Below are 19,686 nucleotides of genomic sequence, written 5' to 3'. Positions count from 1 at the left end.
GACGCGTGATGCGAATGAAGCTTCATACTGAATACTTGTCTTTTAATTTTGTCGAATATTACTTATTTGACAGTAATTGTTTCGGACGGATATCGGACGGACATCGAGAGTAGCTCCCCTGTAAAGGGCTGGAAACGTTGGTTTGTTTCAAAAAACAAATATACGCGATTTAAATCCGGAAAAATAGTTTCTTTTCCTATAATTTTACTGGTATTTAAGCCTTTATTGTACATTACCCGTATATTTTAACTTATTATCTAATTAAATTAAATAAAATCAAATTCAAGTAATATTTATTCAGATCTTGGAACCGTTTTAATAAGGCCAGATCTGCAAAATGACAAATTTTAAAGATATAAGTTTAAAGATTCTGGAAATGTAATTAGTCGATAACTTTTTATGTTTAAAGACAAAGTACTAAACAAAACACTGGTATAAAAAAAAACTTGTATCAACATTTAACTTGTTATTTGAATGAATATGAAACCACAAAATACCTCTGCGCGGACTATTTGGAACCACTCGCTTAGTTTTTTAGATCTTGCATAATTAATTAAGACAGTGTAACGTCAAGTAATAAACATAGAGTGAATAATGCCATCGTCTGTAATCTCGGAATAATTTTATTGCATATCGAGTTTTTTAGGTTTTATAAATAGGACATTGTGTATTAAGGGCGTTAAATAAGAAATTACAAACGAGATTCTATTAGAAGCCCGAAGTCGAAGACTGAGGGATTTGGAGGTCGAGGTTCGTAATTCCAGTACCGCTCGTGGAACATACAATGTTTTTCATCATATTTGAAAGTAAATAATATGATTGCATGCAGGCTAACTTGTCTATAATGCCCCAAATAAAACCCTCGGGCCTTTTTTCTTCTCGTTACAGCCATGATCGGTAGTGGTTATTCAAAGAGGTTATTCAAATTTGCAGAAAATATTCCACCTCTACGGGCAACTTTGGGGATGAATACAACAGTGTATTTCACCCTCTTTCCGTTAACCGATTTCAATAAACATTTTCAAATAGACACCTATACCTGCCTCCGTGATCGAACGGTTACCATGCCGAGATCCCGAGTTCGATTCCCGGGCCGGGAGAAATATTTGCATGGCCTACATTTATATCTCTCGTGAGTTGGGTGTAAGTTTTTTTTATGAAAGCGTGAGTTTTTTTTATGAAAAAAGTCAATTAAAAATATAACCATTATGTTTTTTTTTTTTTTATTTTTTTTTTTAATCATACCAGGATTACGGAGGGGGGTGTTATGCACTCTATATATATAACTTCAAGTTTCGGTAAATATACTTTGTCTATACGATTTCTAATAATTAATTTCCCTCCGCCAAGCTTTATATGCGAAATTTTCATTGGTTATCCTCAAGAACCGTTTAGACAACATGGGAATACATTAACATTCCATCTAAACTAAGCCATTATCGTTTTTATATTGAAATAAAGTAGGCAAAGTAGGCAGTCGAATAAAATTATAATTTTAATCTCTCTTGAAGATAACGGTCCGATAACGGCTTGTAATTACGCATGATGTCTTAATTAAGAGCTCCGTGGGTGGTCTGTGACTTTAAAGCTCTGTGTCAGAACTAAGTCCCGCTGATGAGCATGGATCCTTTTTTAAGTCAGGGTTTTTGGGCTGTTATCCTTTATAGTGAAGCAATGTGGATTTTTTGCTTTGCACGTCTTTAAAGGTTTTTAGTTTTCTCTAAAATGTTTTAATGCAATCTCATTCAAATACATTTTTATTTCATAGACGAAGAAATTGCACTTGAAATCATCACATTAATTAAAACTTTATTGCTCTGTAATAAAATAGAATGAGAAAGAAACTGTAGGGTATCTTTGTAAATAAACATTTGTACACATATACCTATTATAATATTTATTTCGAATGTGGTAGATTAAGACAAACTGCAAGAGCTAATCGTGTCACTGCCATAGATTTTTGCTATCCAAGTACATTGGAGCTGTATAATGGTTAAAAAGGTTTTTGGTTCGTAGTAAGTTTTAAATCTCGTGAATGACAGATTTTGAATATCAATCGGAATTTTGAAGCGTATACATTGCCCCTTAAATTAATGTGTGGGCTTTTTTATTTATTTCTTTGCGAAGACAACTATCAAGTACGACCAGTTTATTTTTAACCCTCGTATTTAACGTTAGAGCATTGACAGATAGATAACACATTTATTCAGCACAAATACAAACAGAAACAAAACATTTGCAATCACTTCACAGAGTATAACATAAAAGCACTTATAACATTCATTATTAATTTAATACACATTTATATAAAACACATACTGGGAGAAAAACAAACACTGTGAGAAAAACAAACAAATACTATAAGAACTGATAAAATTTTAGGGTCGTATTCTAGAACTCTACTCAATCAGGATTTGAGTATGGTTTAAAACACTCGAAATCATGCTCAAGTCCCTGCCATTAGGGTCGTATTTCCACTGCTTGTGTTTCCAGTGCAATCCTGACTTGAGCATTGAGTAGAGTTCTAGAATACTACCCCTAATGTACTTATGCCCACAGTTTTTGCTGAAATGGCCCTGACTCAGCATAAATACCATAGACCGAGAGAAGTCAAACAGTGCTGGTGTTCTGCCAGTACCATATCTGATAAGTTGCAGAACAGTTGCAGTGCTAGTCAGAGCCTTAAACCGCAAAGATCTGAGAAACATTGCTACTACGCCGCAACCCTGAGACATAAGTGTTGATAAGTCCCTTGTGCCTGTAATTCTTCAAACATTGTAAGGTGATGTCGGTTTTTGAGAAGTCCAATATGATTATTTTATTGGACAACTTTGACAAGATTGGCCAAATCATGAAAACGAGCAGAGATGGTCGGTTACGCAACATCACTTACCTGCCCACATATCAACTGCCTAGAACCACTAATACGTACGGTATGAGGGCGGCTAACTACATGTTGCCTGACATACTAAATAAATTACAAGCAGAGCTTCATGAGGATATTTTTTCAAGTGTAAAAAAATGTAAACAAGCTGTAAAACGTTATTATTTCGGTGGATTTAAAGGGCAGAATTCATAACTTTATTTACTTATATTATATTATTTTTTTAGTTTAAATTATAATATTTTTGTCTTAGTATTTAGTTATTGCGACTCAACTCCTTTCGCATAAACCCATTAAAGGGTTTTTGAACGGAAAATCTAAATGTACATATGTGTTTAATTGTAAATTGAATAATAAATTAAAAAAAAAAATTTCACCACCACCCTTACGCTTCAAAACTGGAACGCTGTAAGTCTCTCTTTACTGCTTGGCGGCAGATATAAGTAAGTTACGTAAGCTACTAAACATTTCACAAACGTGCTTAGAATTTTAGTAACAGTAGAAGTTCTTGTGAAAGAGTTCGTCAAGGGAAGTACTGCCACTAACGCGGCTGTGACAAAATATTTTATTGAGATATCATAAAAAACCATAACCCAGTTTCAGAATATTGAAATTGTTTAATGATATTCCAGCTTTGCATCGTTAGGATAAGTTCCAGTAAGTCGAACATATTAACTAATTTCGACTGTTTTAAAAAGAGAGTTTTGTGCTCTGTCTTTTGCTATTTAAAACGAATTTTTGACCATTTGTCACTTAGCCGTATTTTAGTTAATGGACGGCAGTATTTCTACAAATGGAAGTAAATGGAAATAAAATTTCTTATATAATAAAGTGAATAATCTATTGGCAATTGACAAAAAACATAAATATGATTGTAAAAAAATTGTATCTAGGTGGCTTCTCCAACTCTCATATGATGATACGGAGAATCTTCTACATCCAATTAAATAAAGTTAATAATTATTTTGTAAAAACACAACTACATGACAAATATCTATTTATTTTTATAATAATATATATTAATATATTAATATACTACAAACATTCAAGAAAACTCACATACACACACATACACACACGCACACACAAACACATCCACGCACTCACACACACACTACACACACACTCTCACAAAAACACACATACATCTCACACCATTATTACAATCTTTGAACTTGACAGATCGCACATTGACAATTTGTTAATTTTATTGTTTCTCAAAGTTTTTGCTATTTTTATAAAATAATTTCATTACATGTAGCTTGTATTAAATAACTTTGTAAATTACTCAAAATGTACTTCTGTGACACTGGAAGGATGCTGGTACTTAAGCTCAAGTTTTCTTTTTTAAGTACCAGCAGTCAAAATACTCTGTGTATATTGTACTTTTTGCTATACTTTTTACCATTTTAATTAGCTATTTAAAGAAAATAAAGAATTTATTATTAAAAAAAAAAATAATTTTGCCACTCCGCGAACCCAGTGAAGGTTAAATCTTGCAAAATATCTGCATTCTCGGCATGAAAAAATCAATCCAACTCTGTGGAGTAGCAAATTAATATCCTTCCATTTTTATTAACATGGACTTCCTCAAAGTAGCACCTGAATGTGTAAATTACTTGCCTATTTCTGCCGCCAAGCAGTAATGTGAGCATTACTGCGTTCCGGTTTTGAAAGGCTGGTGAAATTACCGGCAAATGACCCTTTAAATAAAGAGAAATCCAAATATTTAAATGTTTTCTTAAACGCAAGTTTCAACTTTTCGTTACCCTGATGATTTTTATGTTTTTATATTAGAACCAATTAGAAAATGATACATGGCGACCATTGTTATTGATTCTTTGTATATGTTACTATGTCAGACACAATGTAGTCTACATAATACTTTCTACTCAGGCCAACCTCGCGAGCCGCAGGCACAGTATCGGCGGGTTAACGTCGTAATGTCTTAATTAACCCGTGGGTGGTCCGCCATCTTGATTTCACGATACCACGCATTGCGAAATTAACATACTGTGCTGTCTTTTGTTACTATTTGTTTTTTGTACAATATTATTATGTAGTAGTTATGTTTGTTGCAATGAAGGTGGTGACGCGTGAATAAAGATAAAGATAGATTTATTTCAATATAACTTAATCAAATATAAGTAAAATAAATGTAAATAAAGGTATTATAGTATTAAAATAAGCATTAAGAAGGGAACCTAAATTCTACAATCTTCATAGTACAACTATAACATTTTATTATTAGAACCTAATGTGTAATTGCAATGCGTAAACTAAGTCAATGTGTACCTGTATATTTTTGAACAAATTTCTTTATATTACAGCTTAAAAAGCTTATATATTTAACAATCAAATAGTTAGTAGTTAGAAATTAATGGTTACCTGTATAAAAATAATTAGGAAACAACTAGCAAGCCCTCTGTTTCATTGTAAGTTTAACTCTTAAGCGAGAATTTGACAGTCTTTTTGCATTCTATTTTATTCATGCCGTAATAATGCAATGTAGAATTTGATTTAAAGTAATGTACCAGGGAAGCAAAGGAAACTATGCGAGTGTGCTATGCGGAGTTGTGTACGAGACGAAAAGGTATCGAGTCGTATGTGGTTTTGGTGGAAGCGCTATTTCAAAATATTTGAAATAGCGTTGTATATTGGTGACATACCTAAGCTTGTTCGGTCAAAAGCGCTGAGACAACGTTGGCACAGTCATAGTTATAAGTTATTTTAAATATCAAACATAAAATACTGGCAGACACGTCCGTCTCTGTTCAGTACTGAAAGGGTAAATGGCAGTATAATGATATAATACAATAATCCTTACCTTTACTATAATAAACTCACATCGCATCTTTAGAAAGAAAGTGTTTAGAAAGAAACACAATATATCAATTTTTTTAAGGGCAGTAGAGCAGCAGTAATGTATTGTTAGCATTACTGCGTTCCGGTTTGAAGGATCAAAGTGCTGGTGAAATTACAGGCACATGGGACTTGTCAATTTATTCAGGATGACCGGCGCAGTGGCACAGCGACTGTTATGGACAAGCGTGTAGCTTACCGTCATACTCCCGGCTTGCGCGTCACTACACTTGATAGTATTAAAAACAAACTTCAGAAGTTGTGACATTTTTACATAATTTAATTTATTTCTCTTGAAATACTTAGCATAATGGCCTTGTTAGTCCTAGAAAATAATAATGAGACATTCAGTTTTATGTCCAAATTAATTCTGATTATTTTAATATTTAACAATTTAAAAATATAATTAACGAAAACTGGTCGTTATAAGGTCACTTTTTTACTGAACATTTTTTAGTCATTTGACCTAACAAGAATCAAGTCTCTTTCATTTTCACTAGCTCAGAAAGATGTTATGATGATGACCTTATCATGATTAAGCCGTTTTGAGTGTGAACAGCGTAAAGATTTAGTGACAATTTTCGAATCCGTTACTTTTGCACAAACGGTGGTCGCCTGTTGTCTTTTGCTGATTCAACATTAAATTCTGCGATTACATACCGACGCAAGAGTGGAATTTCAAGCATAATTGCGATGTCTTCGACGCCTGTAATTTCTTTTTTTTTTAATTTGTTTGAATTATTTTTGCAATGAATGATTTTAAAAATACTTAATTTTGAACATTTTCGTTTTGTTTTTTTTTTCAAATTATTTTGATTATTTCATAATATTATTAATTCGTAATTCATCCGTTAATTCCCTTTTTTTATTAACTGTGTATATATTTTTTTCTTTGTAAAGCTGTGTACATTTGTAATTGGATAGCTGTAACAAAGAGTTGTATAGATAATATTATTTTAAATAAATGTGACTTGTGTATGTGTAATTGTACCATATTGACTAAATAAATAAATAATAAGGATAGACATGTGGAGAGCGATTAGGAGCAATGGTTTTTAAAGTCGTTTTACGGCATAAACTCGTTTTTAAATATTTTTATTAAGTCACTTTCATTGCAATGGTGCGACATGTGTGGTACGTCGACTGCCTCCGTGGCCGAACCAATTTTACCATACTGCTGCTGGTCTGCCACGCAGAGGTCCCGGGTTCGATTCCCGGGCCGGGAGATATATTTGTATGGCCTACATTTATTTCTCTCGTGAGTTTGGGTGTAATTTGTGTGGTTATCTTATGTGTGTGTCCATGACACCCGCGATACATAGTTTCCCTACGGCGGGGTTATGAGTGTGTACTGTAGCAGGCAGCTTAGGTTTTGTATTTGGAATTATATAAATAAAAGAGGGTTGATGTCAAACGGACATCTTAGTAATTCTAGGCTACGTATGCAGATATATTTATGAATAATCGTCGTTTCTCTTATAAAAGTACCTCTCTCAAAGCAATCTGAGTTACGTCCTTTACAGTACGTTATTATTATTACATCACTTTTCTTCGAAAGCAACTAATGAAGAAAATTCTTTATGTTTGATGACGTAAGTTGCTATGCCAAGAGCGTCAAGAAGGTGCCAAAACTCAACCTCTAAGGAGCTTTGTCATACACAAGTCAACTCTACATTTTTACTTAAATTTTGAACTACTTCGAATATTGTGTTTATTTACTTGTCTAGTTCTAATTAAGAGTACTTATATTGCTTCTAGTAACTCGCAGAAGTATATGAATAATCGTAATTCTCTGACTACCCAATTTGGATAATTATTAAACAATCTCATGTTGCGTACCGTTTCTTTATTGCAAAAGTTATTTAATTCATTTTTAATTAAGGTTTAGTTTAATGAATTTACAATTAATGTCTAATAATTTGTTTTCTTTTGTTTTAGGACGAAGTAAGTACGGGAGCCGCTCACGGGACTCACGTGAGGATATTCCATTTGTTTAATTTAGTTTTAATTAAAATTAATTTAATTTTAATCAAACTTTTTTTATTGGCATTTACAGTTTTATGTTAATGGGACAATAATTTTGCATTTTATGTCTCTTTGATACAGAAATATTATATGTACATTTATGGGGTCTAAAATTGATAGGTATTGTTTACAAATCATCGTGTTACGTTGAAATCAATACTGTCCTTAAAAAGTTTCATTTCTAAAATAAACTTTAATTTTGCTGAAAATAAATTCAAAATGTAAAAAGAAAGAGATATTCGTTTAGAAACAGTATCGATTTCAACGTGCGCATATATATAAACTATCAAATTTCTCATCAAAAATAAATCTTCTTGTATCTTACACAATACAGTTGAAAATGTTGCACGTTGGTGAGCTACATTATAGCAACATAAACTGTCAAAATACACAATTGTAAATTATACTTAATGTCATTTATACAGCTTTCAAATTTGCAGTTCAATTAGTAACAGTGTGTTTAGGTTGATTTGTGGTTGAGTGGGTTGTATTAAAACCAGTCTCCATTCACATACTACGGTCAGGTGGGGTAAGAAGAACGCAGAGGGAACAGGGATGGAAGCCTTAACTCATAATCTAAAAACTTTAGCACTATGGTCTACCAGTAGATTAAACAGAATAACAAATTAGTTTAAACGATTTTAAAGAGATGTCGCTACGGTATTCCAAAGCCAAAAGGCGGGAACAACAAATTTGACAGTTGTGATATCTTGAGAACACGAGATATGGGTACATCTTTCGGGGGAAGGAGAACGTTAAACGTTTGCACGTTTTCGGCAAATACATGGTAAGTATTGGATTTGGAATAATTAAAAATAAAAAAAAATAAAAAAAATTAAATAATGATTGTTAAAATATATAAAGCCGACAGGCAAAGGCAAATTTAGTATACTTTGGAATTCTTATAAGACCTTATTTGTTCTCCTTAGAGCTCTAAATAAACTAAGTTCCTCTTACACCACCAGGCCTTATAAAAATTGTATACGTGAGATGTTACTGTGCAAGTCATATTGTTCCACTCCTCACGCCGTATCTGAAATTTAACAAAGTAAAGGTGCTTTTCCACTGGCGAGGTGAGACGAGGAGAGACCAGGGAGTCTACTCCCGTACTCGATCCGACATCCGTCCGAAACAATTATTGTGAAATAAGCGACCAAATGAAAAGACGCTTGATGCGAATGAAGCTTCATACTTGAGATTGTCTTTTGACTTTGTCGAGTATGACTTATTTGACAGTAATTGTTTCGGACGGATGTCGGACTGTGAATGGGAATAGACTCCCAGGATTGCAAATTGTATGGCAAATTTCAATTCTCCTCTAGCTCATCTTCGGTGGAAACGATATGGATTGACGAGGATAGGCGAGGCGAGAATTGAAATATTTGTTCATAATAACAATAATAATAAAAATCTTTATTATCTCTTTACAAATGTTATCAAGTATTAAAACAATTTACATGAAGTGCCTAAATATTTAGATACTTATGTACTTGTACCTTTGAGACTGGAGTTCATACTAGGAATTAACCTGTGTGACGGATCTCCAGGCTCATACCCATCCGGATAATTATGATATTTAGAAAGGCAGCATTACAATGTAAATATATTATAAATGTCACTTTCAACATTACAGTTTTACAAGATTGTAATTGTAAACAGAAAATTAATATCAACTATAACGAAGTGAAATAAAATACAAATAAAATAAAAGGTAAAAGTAAAGTATGATACGAAATGGAGGTAAGTGTGTATATGCGTTTGTGTGTGTGTGAAATTTGTGATTTGTTGAAATGTGATTCGGTGATCTAATATTGAACCGTATTGCTGCCTACACAGAGTTATTTTAATTCTGCAACGTAAACGGATTGCTACGGTTTCATCTGATTCTTCTTCCATTAACATATTTGATAATAATAATTTACGGAACATGTTACCTTCGCCACGTGTTTATCGCTAGACAAACTCACCGAACTACACCGTATCCACAATCACAGCGCGTGACAGGTTTTTGTGGAAATAGACCGCCGAAATTTCAATTCTCGTCACGTCTCGTCTCGCCACGTCTCCCGGTGGAAAACCACCTTAAGACGAAACACGGACGATATTTTTAGGTTTCAAAAGCGGATTTTTTACATAAATTCTACTATATATTTATGTCATAGGTAAACAAATTACGCTCGATGATTTTAACGTTGATTAAACTCTACAACTCATTCGTAGGGCAGATTCTTCTGAGAAGAATGAGTAAGAAACTCCAGGGGTTGTTCTTTGTATATCGAATTTTATCATACGCTTACGTATGATGTAGAAGAAAGGAAGCCATTATAGAACGAGATTGTTATGTGTGACGTCTCAAGATGTATAAGTACTAAACCGAAAACGAGTTATTTAGAAAAATTAGCCTAACAATAGACACTACAGTTAGTGGTAATAGTACATCTCCAAAATCTCGTTATTTTTTATTACGACGATAATTCTAGAGCATAAAAACAAGTTCGACTAAGATTAAGTTACATTCTGAGATTTCGAATTATTTATATTCAAATAAAGCATTTTATTAACACTCAAATTAAGATTTAAATGAACCGAATTCTTTTCTAAGTAGTAATTTTGTTATTTTAACTTGGAATTTGCATTAACAGCTTCATGACGACATTTAAGACGATACTGGTGAATTTTCTAGTACCTATTAACAATCAAAACATTGAAACTGTCTCTGTTCCTCATGCCATTGTGATATTTGTCCTTATTTTGTCATTTGTGCGACGGAGACTTCGCTCTACAAATCCGAAGATACACGATTACGACCGACGGTCTTCTTCTAAAGGTCTATTGTAACTGATCTGAAATTATACTATAAAAATAATTATATAAAATTATACTATTTTAGTTTATTGGGGACAAACAAATCGTGTGACTGTAGGTAAGCTACACGCCTGTCCGTAGCAGTTGTACTACCACTCGGAGCTTAAAATAACAAAGATCTGAGGGGCTCTGCCACTGCGCCTGTCACCCTGAGATAATTGTAAGTTGACAAGTCCCATGTGCCTGTAATGTTAACATTACTGCTTGGCGGCAGAAATAGGTAAGGTGACAGTACTTATCTGGACGAACTTTCACAAGGAGCTCTACTGAAGAGTTGTCATTTTGGAGATGTAGCCTTATTACATTTGATACTGTTATGGCTTATATTTTCACTTAATATGATCTATTGGGCGACGTGGCCAGCTGTTCACTATTCTTATTCTTAGAACAACTTTCACAATAACTTTTTTCTTAACAAAAATAAATAAAAAACATCGTTTTACTAAATTTAACACCTCTAATGGGGAGCTATTGAAAGGTCTTTGTGACAAAAAATGTCTACAAAACCACTTTTGACTCATTCTTCTCCTTTTTTTTATTAAAGGTCAGTGATCTTCGTTGTAACTAACATCAATCATAACGCTGTTAAGTAGAAAATTGGTGGTTTAACAAAAACTGTTAGGTCATTCTCGTACACGACGGACTATCGGATATTTAAATTCCCACAACATCGGTGGCCCAACGGCTTGCAGGCTCTACATAAGAATGAGAGAATGCAAAATAAATAAAAAACCGACCTCAAGAGTTCCTGCAATTACATCTACTTGATAACTCACCTCATTTCACTGTCTCCACCAAAAAAAGAATCATCAAAATCGGTTCACAAATGCCGAGTTATCGCGTAACATATACAAAAAGAACAACCAAATTGAGAACCTCTTCTTTTTTGTGAAAGTCTTTTAAAAATAAATAAACATTAGAAAACATCACATAAGTTGCTCTTATCCCAAAGCAACCAAAGCATTGCGGTATGTAATTTGCAAACAACAACGGTACCACAACCAACCAGAGCCGAGACAATATAGAATAGTTAGTTTTCTACATTGACCCGGTCGAGGATTGAACCCGGGACATGATGAAAATCGGTGTGCAAGCCACTCGTCCATGGAGGTCGTCAAAAGGTAAAGGTATCAAATTTGAGAAATGAACGGTTACCTATCAGAAGTTCGAAATGACATTTTCCAGAAATAACGCTTGCTCGAATCTTCATAACCTCGAAAGTAATTTTGAGAGGAAAATGTTTTTTCTTTTAAACCTAACCTAAACGTGTCTTTGCGATACACATCCAACACATTCTGAAAGAACAACTGTTTCTGTTGTTGTCATTCGGTTTTCGGTGTAATGAACATTCGAACAAACGTTATTTCGGAATAAACTCGAGTCTGTGTTAGGTTACCGAAATGAACTTATCTAAATGGGTCTGGGTATTCTGGATAGTGTGTTTCGTCCCCCGAAGTGAATTCCCTTGCTCTGGTACTTATCTTCTTCTTCTTAAAGTGCCTCTCCACTACTGAAGGTTGGCCGTCAATTTGGGGAATTCGTCCTCATCCACGACCATACGAAACAGGTGTGCTGCCTCTTGACTCTGGTCCACTGCCTTATGTTGCATAACCATGACTTTTGACATCTACTAGCGCGTCGCTTGCCTTAAACCTTTCTTTGAAGCAGTCGGTATCTATCATATCGGGTACTTGACTTACTGAATTTCTGCGTCCAGCTGATGCGAAGCATGTGGCAGTAGCACCAAATCTCGAATGTGTCGAGGCGCTGCGTAATTTCTCTTTTAATGGTCCATGCCTCGCTGCCGTACATAACTACTGACCAGACACAACAGTAGAGAATGCGGATTCTAGGTTGTGTGCTAAAGTGTCTGGCTATGTCTGACGGGAGGAACAAGTCGTGCGCCTGGTGGTAAACGACACGCCTGTCCATAACAGTTGCAATACCACACAGAGCTTTAAATCGCAAAGATCTGAGGGGCACTGCCACTGCGCCCGTCACCCTGAGACATAAGTTGAAGTCCAGTAATTTCACCAGGACCCTTCAACACCGGAACACATCACTGCTTGGCGGCAGAAATAGGTAAGGTCAGTACTAACCTGGACGAGATCTTCCATAAGGAGCTCTACTGCTACTAAAGTACGTTGAGACCAAGTCAATTTTGTCGCTAATGGAATTGTAGTACCAGTAGCGCTAGCACGAACGGGCACGGCTTGCGCGAGTGCGACATAAAACGCGAGAAACTACTATATTGCATAGAGCATATATCGCGTTTTATTTCGCTCTCGTGCAAGTCGCGCCCTGTCGTGATAGCCCTGCAGTTGTTATAAAAAGACCATCGGCTTATTTCGGCTTTATATATTTGGTAATTGCGCATTTAATCGAAATCAAAATACCAATGTAGACATTCTTTTTGCAAATTCTATAACTCAAAATTATTTCAAGAAACAAAAACCCGAGTGCAAAAAAATTTTGCTGGAAAGATAAAAAAAAACATTCCCCCTCACTATTTTGATTATTTTTATAGCCTATGATACTCCCACAATCAAAACGAATCTAACGACACTTCATATGTCAAAGTCCATCAAGCCGTTTAGGCTGTACTTGAAAAACATAACTTTCCCGCAGTCGGGTAAAAAAAAAACTCAAAATAGGTAACAAGTCTCATTATATTGCGTGTATAATGAAATTTAAAGATAAATAATGTGCTTTTTCATTAATTTCAAAAATAGATGGAGGTTCTCAACTCGTCTGTATTTTTTGTGTGTATATGTCATACGATTATTTCGGCATTGGTGAACAATCCCAATTAAAATTTCAATTTTCATATTTCACCTCTAAAGGTGGCAAATTAGGAGATGAGTCTGGTTTATTGGATTTCATCCACTTTCCGTTGACCGACTTCAATAAAACTTGGCAAATAAATGTGATTCCACAAACTTTTGAGGTATAAAAGTTATCATACAAAATTTGTTTAATTAAAATACATGGTAAGGTAAAAAGTAGTCGTCGACAAAATTTACGAGAATACCCCAATAGACCTCCGTCAAAGCCTTCAAAGATTACTTCACGCTTCGTCGCACCATTTTATAGCCAGATAGACTACTAATAGGTTTTATTAAGGTACTTCCATCTAAGTACGTCGTAAGCTATGTTGTAGCCGAATTCGATTATACAGAAGGACGAACAGAAAATACATTAATAATTGTCTAATTCTTATCGAATACTTACTTACATCTTCTTAAAATACATTCATGCCCAACAGTGAGTAGTCTTCGAACAGTGACAAGTCCGAATATTGGTTGATGATGACCATGATTCAATCTCTAGAAAGCTTTGTAGATTATGATCTTTCAGACATGGTTTTTTTCTTTTTTTTATAATAACTTAGTGACGGGACGAACAAGTCGTGCGCCTGTTGGTAAGCGACACGCCTGTCCGTAATAGTCGCAGTACCACTTAGAGCTTTTAATCACAACGATCTGAGAGGATCTGCCATTGTGTCAGACACCCTGAGACATAAGTTGACAAGTCCCATGTGTCTGTAATTTCACCAGCACTCTTATCCTTCGAATCCGGAACGAAGTAATGCTCACATTACTGCTTGGTGGCACAAATAGGTAAGATGGCAGTACTTCCCTGGACGTACTCTGTGACGAGGACCTCTACTGCTCTAAAAGTCTTAAAGTTATTAGATGCTCCAGTATAAAGCATGTAAAGTTACTACAACTAAGTACAGTTTCATATATATATATTTAACATATAATATAATAACAGTTGCAGAGCCGCTCGTCTGAGAGCTTCTTTTTAATCGCAAAGACCCGAGGAGCATTGTCACTGCGCCCGTCACCTGTAGACTTAAGTTTACAAATCACATATGCCTGCAATTTCACCAGCACCCTTTCTCTTCAAACCCGGAACGTAGCAACGCTTATAACTCATTACATTACTTTTGCTACTTTTTACAAGCAAATGTAATGACAGGATATATTTAAACTAGTGGAAATTCGCTTTTGAAACCTAAGCACGATCGTACGTCTTACGTTATAACACAAACCTTAGACGCGGCAGTTAGTGAGGACATCGTCGCTATTCAAATGTTTCATGATAATATATCTTAGTATAATTGACACCGCTGGCTTTCGTGACAGTTTTATGACACTTTCTTGTTAAAATCGTAAAAATACATCTTTAATATTGAGATCTGAAGTTTTTGCGATTGTTAGACATAAGAAATGAAACTACTTTTTCGGACGTTAATCGCTTATATTTGTTTTTCAAACAAGCCAACGTTTTGGACCCATTACAGGTCCTAAGATCATAGCTAACTGAGTTGGATATAGTTACTGTTGGGTAATTTTCCGAGAAATTTCAAATAGTGGAAATTTTTCCGAAAATAATGGGAATATTTGAATTTTTCGAAAAAAAAAAATGGAAAAATTGGACAAATATAATTTCGGAGGCTCGTATTATTCTACATTTACAAATATCTTTTGAAGTTTTCTTTAGCGTGAATTATAAAATAAACAATTCGCGCAGAGGGGCATGATGAGAGCAATGCTCGGAGTTACCCTGCGAGATCGAAAAAGCAACGCTTGCATCAGAAATAGGACCAAAGTTAAAGATATCATGGCTGTCGTAGCGAAGAAAAGGTGAGCATGGTCGGGGCACATTGCGAGACGAGAGGCGATGGACAAAGCGGGTACTTGAGCCAGAAGTCAGGGGGCACGACAGACCACCGCTGACACAGAGGTCAGGGCTGGATGAATCGGTCACAAGATCTCCAAGAGTGGAAGAAGAGGAAAGAGGCCTATATCCAATTATAATGATTATGATGATAAAATAAACTTGTATAGCTATAAGCCACCCAGAGAAAAACGAGATTAAAAATGATTTCACAAAGGCGAAAAAAAGCCTTTTTGGCTCCATCGTTGTCATTCAGTGACATCAACTTTTGACAGGTGTCAAAGTCAAATGTAGAAAACAAAAGGAAAAATATTTATTTTTCTGAAAAAAATATTTTTCAAAATGGAAACTTTTCCATGACTCAACACTAGATATAGTCGTCAACCAGCTATATTTAAATATTGAAACAATTATCTTATTCTGAATTGCTGAAAAAATTCATCCATTCATCCATCCAAATGGGCCAAAAAGTAGATAGGTTAGGTTAGGTTAGGTTTACAGTTTCATTCAAAATTTATAGCATTCACGAATTCCTGAGTACTCCATATTTATTTAGTTTGCTTTAAACAGCAACCTTTAACGATTTAAATTCTAAAAAATAGTCCCTTTAATATTTGTTTATGAAAACTGAATAGTTAAGTCATTGCAACATGGTATCATTAAGGGTCTACACAACCTCAAATGGTTGTCTATCACTTTGGAAAAAATACATAGTAAAATTGAGGACATACACTGATTACTATATAGTGTGAAAACACGATTCCTAAATATTGTCACAATAGAAAACAACACAAACTTACCTTGACATTTTACAAGAAAACCGCTGTGTTCAGTAGGTACATATACCAATGATTTTTTTATATCAACTGAACTAAATGTCTCACGTGTGTAGTCCATTTGTTTAGATACTTAACTAAATGTAAATAACCTTAAGATGCCTATTCAATGATATTTATAAAATGATCTTTACTTACCTTCAAATACAAAATACAAATACTTGGCTTCATTATGAAATTGCATGCCTATTTTTATACCTATTGATTTGTAAAGTATACATTTCAATAAAAAGTTGTATCAAGATTGTTTACATTTAATTGATTGTCTAAACAAATGGAGTATAGTATACGATATATGTTTTTCAAATGGCTTTAATTCGTTTATAAAAAAAATATATTCTGAAATAAAACCCAAGCAATATGAACTGTACGGGAAAAAATATTGAATTTGTATAACAATATACAAGTATATACATATTGTACAAGTATAACTTATTATTTTCCCAACCAAGAGTGAAACCAACAATCCGAAAGGATATTTTGGAATCATAGACGTGTAGTAGCTCCCAAAAATATGGGGAAAACAATAAGAATTCTTTGTTGTATATTTTTTAATTGTGTTTTTAACTGCTTACCGATAACTTTCTTGAATAGTGGCCTATCTCAACAGCTAGTTCATCAGGATGATGGTTTAAAAGACGCTGAGGTCTAATAGGAGCATAAAGGCGATCGCATACTTGTCCAAAGTTGCACGATACACCGGCACATTTATAGAACAAAGAAAAAGTGAGATTATAAAATAAGTAACGTTATGTATTAGACACAAAGTTGCAATTAAATTAATATCATCATATTTTATTTTATTCATTTTTTTTTGTTTTTTGCAACAAAGCAGAAAAAATTGTAACAGTTTATTAAAGTTTTTTGAAGATCTCCGTGGTCGAGTGGCTTGCATACCAGTTTTCATGGTTTCCATCCTTAACACAAGTGCGTTAGAAACAAAAATAGAAATTAAACAAGAACAAAAAGAAAATATTTAAAAATCATTGAAAATTGTAACAGTTTTACATTTATTAAATCAAAGTTTAAACAATACTTAAATAAAAAATCTTTTGAAAGTTTACGAAATCGACAAAAATGCATAATGAACCTGGAAACACTCGACAAACCTATATCAGTAGGAAATTAAAACAAATGAACAAAACAAAACGACAGTCGAACTTTTTACTTTCAATGTATTAATAAAATAAAAAAGTAAATTAACCAACCAGTCCTCTGAAAAAGAACTGCATTATTTTGATGTTAGTCGTGCCGGTGTCTTATTGACAATAAAACTTAGCGGATTCTGTGTTACAAATAAAAAAATAGACTTTTTTACTTTAGGTCACTATTCTCGAAAGACAGCGTTATGCAAAGCATCGCGCAAACGTGTATCTTGTGTTGGATACAAGCAACCGGCAACTAGAAGTGAATATTCTATTTTCATACAAATTACGATTGTGGCGACTGTCAATCTCGTTTCAATTGTACAAAGTCATATACAAATTACACTTCTTCCTCTTCTACTGCTCATTCGTAAGGCAGATTTCCTTGTGAAGAATGAGCATGAAGCAATAAGGGTAGCTCTTTGTAAGTATACATTTCAATATATTTATAATTACACTATTTAATTAAAACATCTTAAATCGAGACCTGCAAGAACTAAACGGGTCACTAGCACGAGTATTCGCTTCTATACTGTAGCCAAATTCTATATAGAATATTTAATAACAAAATGTTGCTAGGCAACCAATGATGGCAGGTGTAAAGAACATTTTTGTCAATGCTCATTCTTTAGGCTAGGTCTGCCCACGTCCTGCTAGTGAAATTAGGATTTAAATAGATATATAGCTAATTGGGTTATGTAAAAGTAACACTTACCTGGCTAATTATTGTTAAGTTTGCATATGATTTATGAATAGAATAATGAAGTATATGAAGCCAATTAATAATAGATGAAAAAAAAATTATTTCATATTAATTTACTACATATCACATCCAGCAACAGTTTCCGATCCTCAATTTGAATTATTTACCCGAACAATAAATGTTTGCAATCTCTTCCTTCAAATAAAAAAATCATTAGGGATGGCACAGTTTTTGAATAATTATTTACTAGTTGCTTTTTAGGTCGGTTTTAAATTCCTCGCTATTGATTTGGAACTCCTATTCAATGAAATTCGTCACTCAATTGACTATTATTTTGCATTTGCGTATTTGACATACCTATTTGGCAAACAATTAAATGAATGAATTAATGAATTCTCCTGACCGTTTTCGGCCACGGTAACTGCTTCAGCTCCGCTGTTGGTCGCACTCTTACGTGGCTCACGTACCCAAACTTCTTAGTAAAGATCCATGCACACAGGGGGCACGTGAACTCACCGTCAATGTAATGGTAGCTGACCACCGCAGGTGGTCGGGCTTTCAGCTCGTCATGGCCGACGTCCAACTCAATTCGTTGACGTGTCTCAAATTGTGACGAAGATCTCCATTACGGGCGATCGGGTGCCTGTTTCTCCCACTCTATTGGGTCAATGTCGCAATTTTTCATGTGGCGTATAAGGACATCTTTATATCTAAGGAGTTGACCGCCTTGCTTTCGCTTGCCCCCCTTGAGTTCCGGATAAAAGATGCGCTTTGCCACTCGCCCCTCTGTCATCCTTGATATTTGATATATGGCCGCCTCGACGAAGTTGTCGCCGCATAAGATATACGTCGATTCCACCTACCTTAGCTCTTCGCAAAAGTTGGTATTCCGCATGCGTTCGGACCAGCTGATGTTTAATTTTTTACGAAGGCATTTCAGGTAAAATGGCGACGATACGCGGTCCACATTTCAGCAGAATATAAGATATTACAACAGCCTTTGTAGCCACCTTCAAGTCATGCGAGCGTAAAACTGCTCTTTCCAATGTACCAAACGCTGCCGCGGCGGCTGCTATTCTGCTGTTGATTTCAGCATCAAGGTCACACGTGGATGTAATCCTGCTCCCCAGGTAACGGAACCTGTCGACCTGCCTCAGCACATCACCACCAAGTTTGACAGACAAGTTGGGCTAACAATTACCATGTGTAGATAGCATGTGTGACAAAGTGTTCGCCTTGATTGCCTATTCGACAAATACAGCAATCACCAAAAACGAGTTATCGGTCGGTTTTTCGACGTACACCAAAGGAGTCAAATAACCAATGGTCTTATTCATTATTTTAACTCCTTATTTCGCTCCATGTGTAGACGGTCATATTTGTTAGTGTTTGTATGTTAGTCTGTATGTCAAATATTTTTCCAAGTGCAACGTACAAAATAGCGATTACAAATTGCAATCTTCTAAGTAAGTCTGAGATGAAAACCCTAAAAATCATATAATGTATTTGTTTGTTGACATTTTAACATCGAATTCGGTTAGAGTATAATTGCCGGTTGCTTGTATCCAAAACAAGATAGAGTGTAAATGCCGTTTGCTTGTATCCAAAACAACATAGAGTATAATTGCCGGTTGCTTGTATCCAAAACAAGATAGAGTGTAAATGCCGGTTGCTTGTATC

At 34.7% G+C, this 19,686-nt stretch overlaps 1 protein-coding gene across 2 annotated transcripts in view; it reads left to right on the top strand.

The window, feature by feature from the left end:
- The window catches only part of LOC113232676 (homeobox protein invected-like), a 123,374-nt gene that overhangs the window by 93,012 nt on the left and 10,676 nt on the right, over positions 1-19,686 (top strand). Inside the window, exon 3 of one of the 2 annotated variants that reach the window (XM_026467445.1) lies at positions 7,685-7,690. In XM_026467445.1, the coding sequence (XP_026323230.1) occupies positions 7,685-7,690 (6 nt within the window). Of the gene's footprint in view, positions 1-7,684; positions 7,721-19,686 lie in introns of both variants that reach the window. The other variant, XM_026467444.1, reaches the window with a different exon arrangement.

This window comes from Hyposmocoma kahamanoa, unplaced genomic scaffold, assembly GCF_003589595.1.
Source record: "Hyposmocoma kahamanoa isolate Upper Pololo Valley unplaced genomic scaffold, ASM358959v1 77, whole genome shotgun sequence".
Taxonomy (NCBI): domain Eukaryota; kingdom Metazoa; phylum Arthropoda; class Insecta; order Lepidoptera; family Cosmopterigidae; genus Hyposmocoma; species Hyposmocoma kahamanoa.
This window is presented reverse-complemented; position numbering and strand designations above follow the sequence as displayed.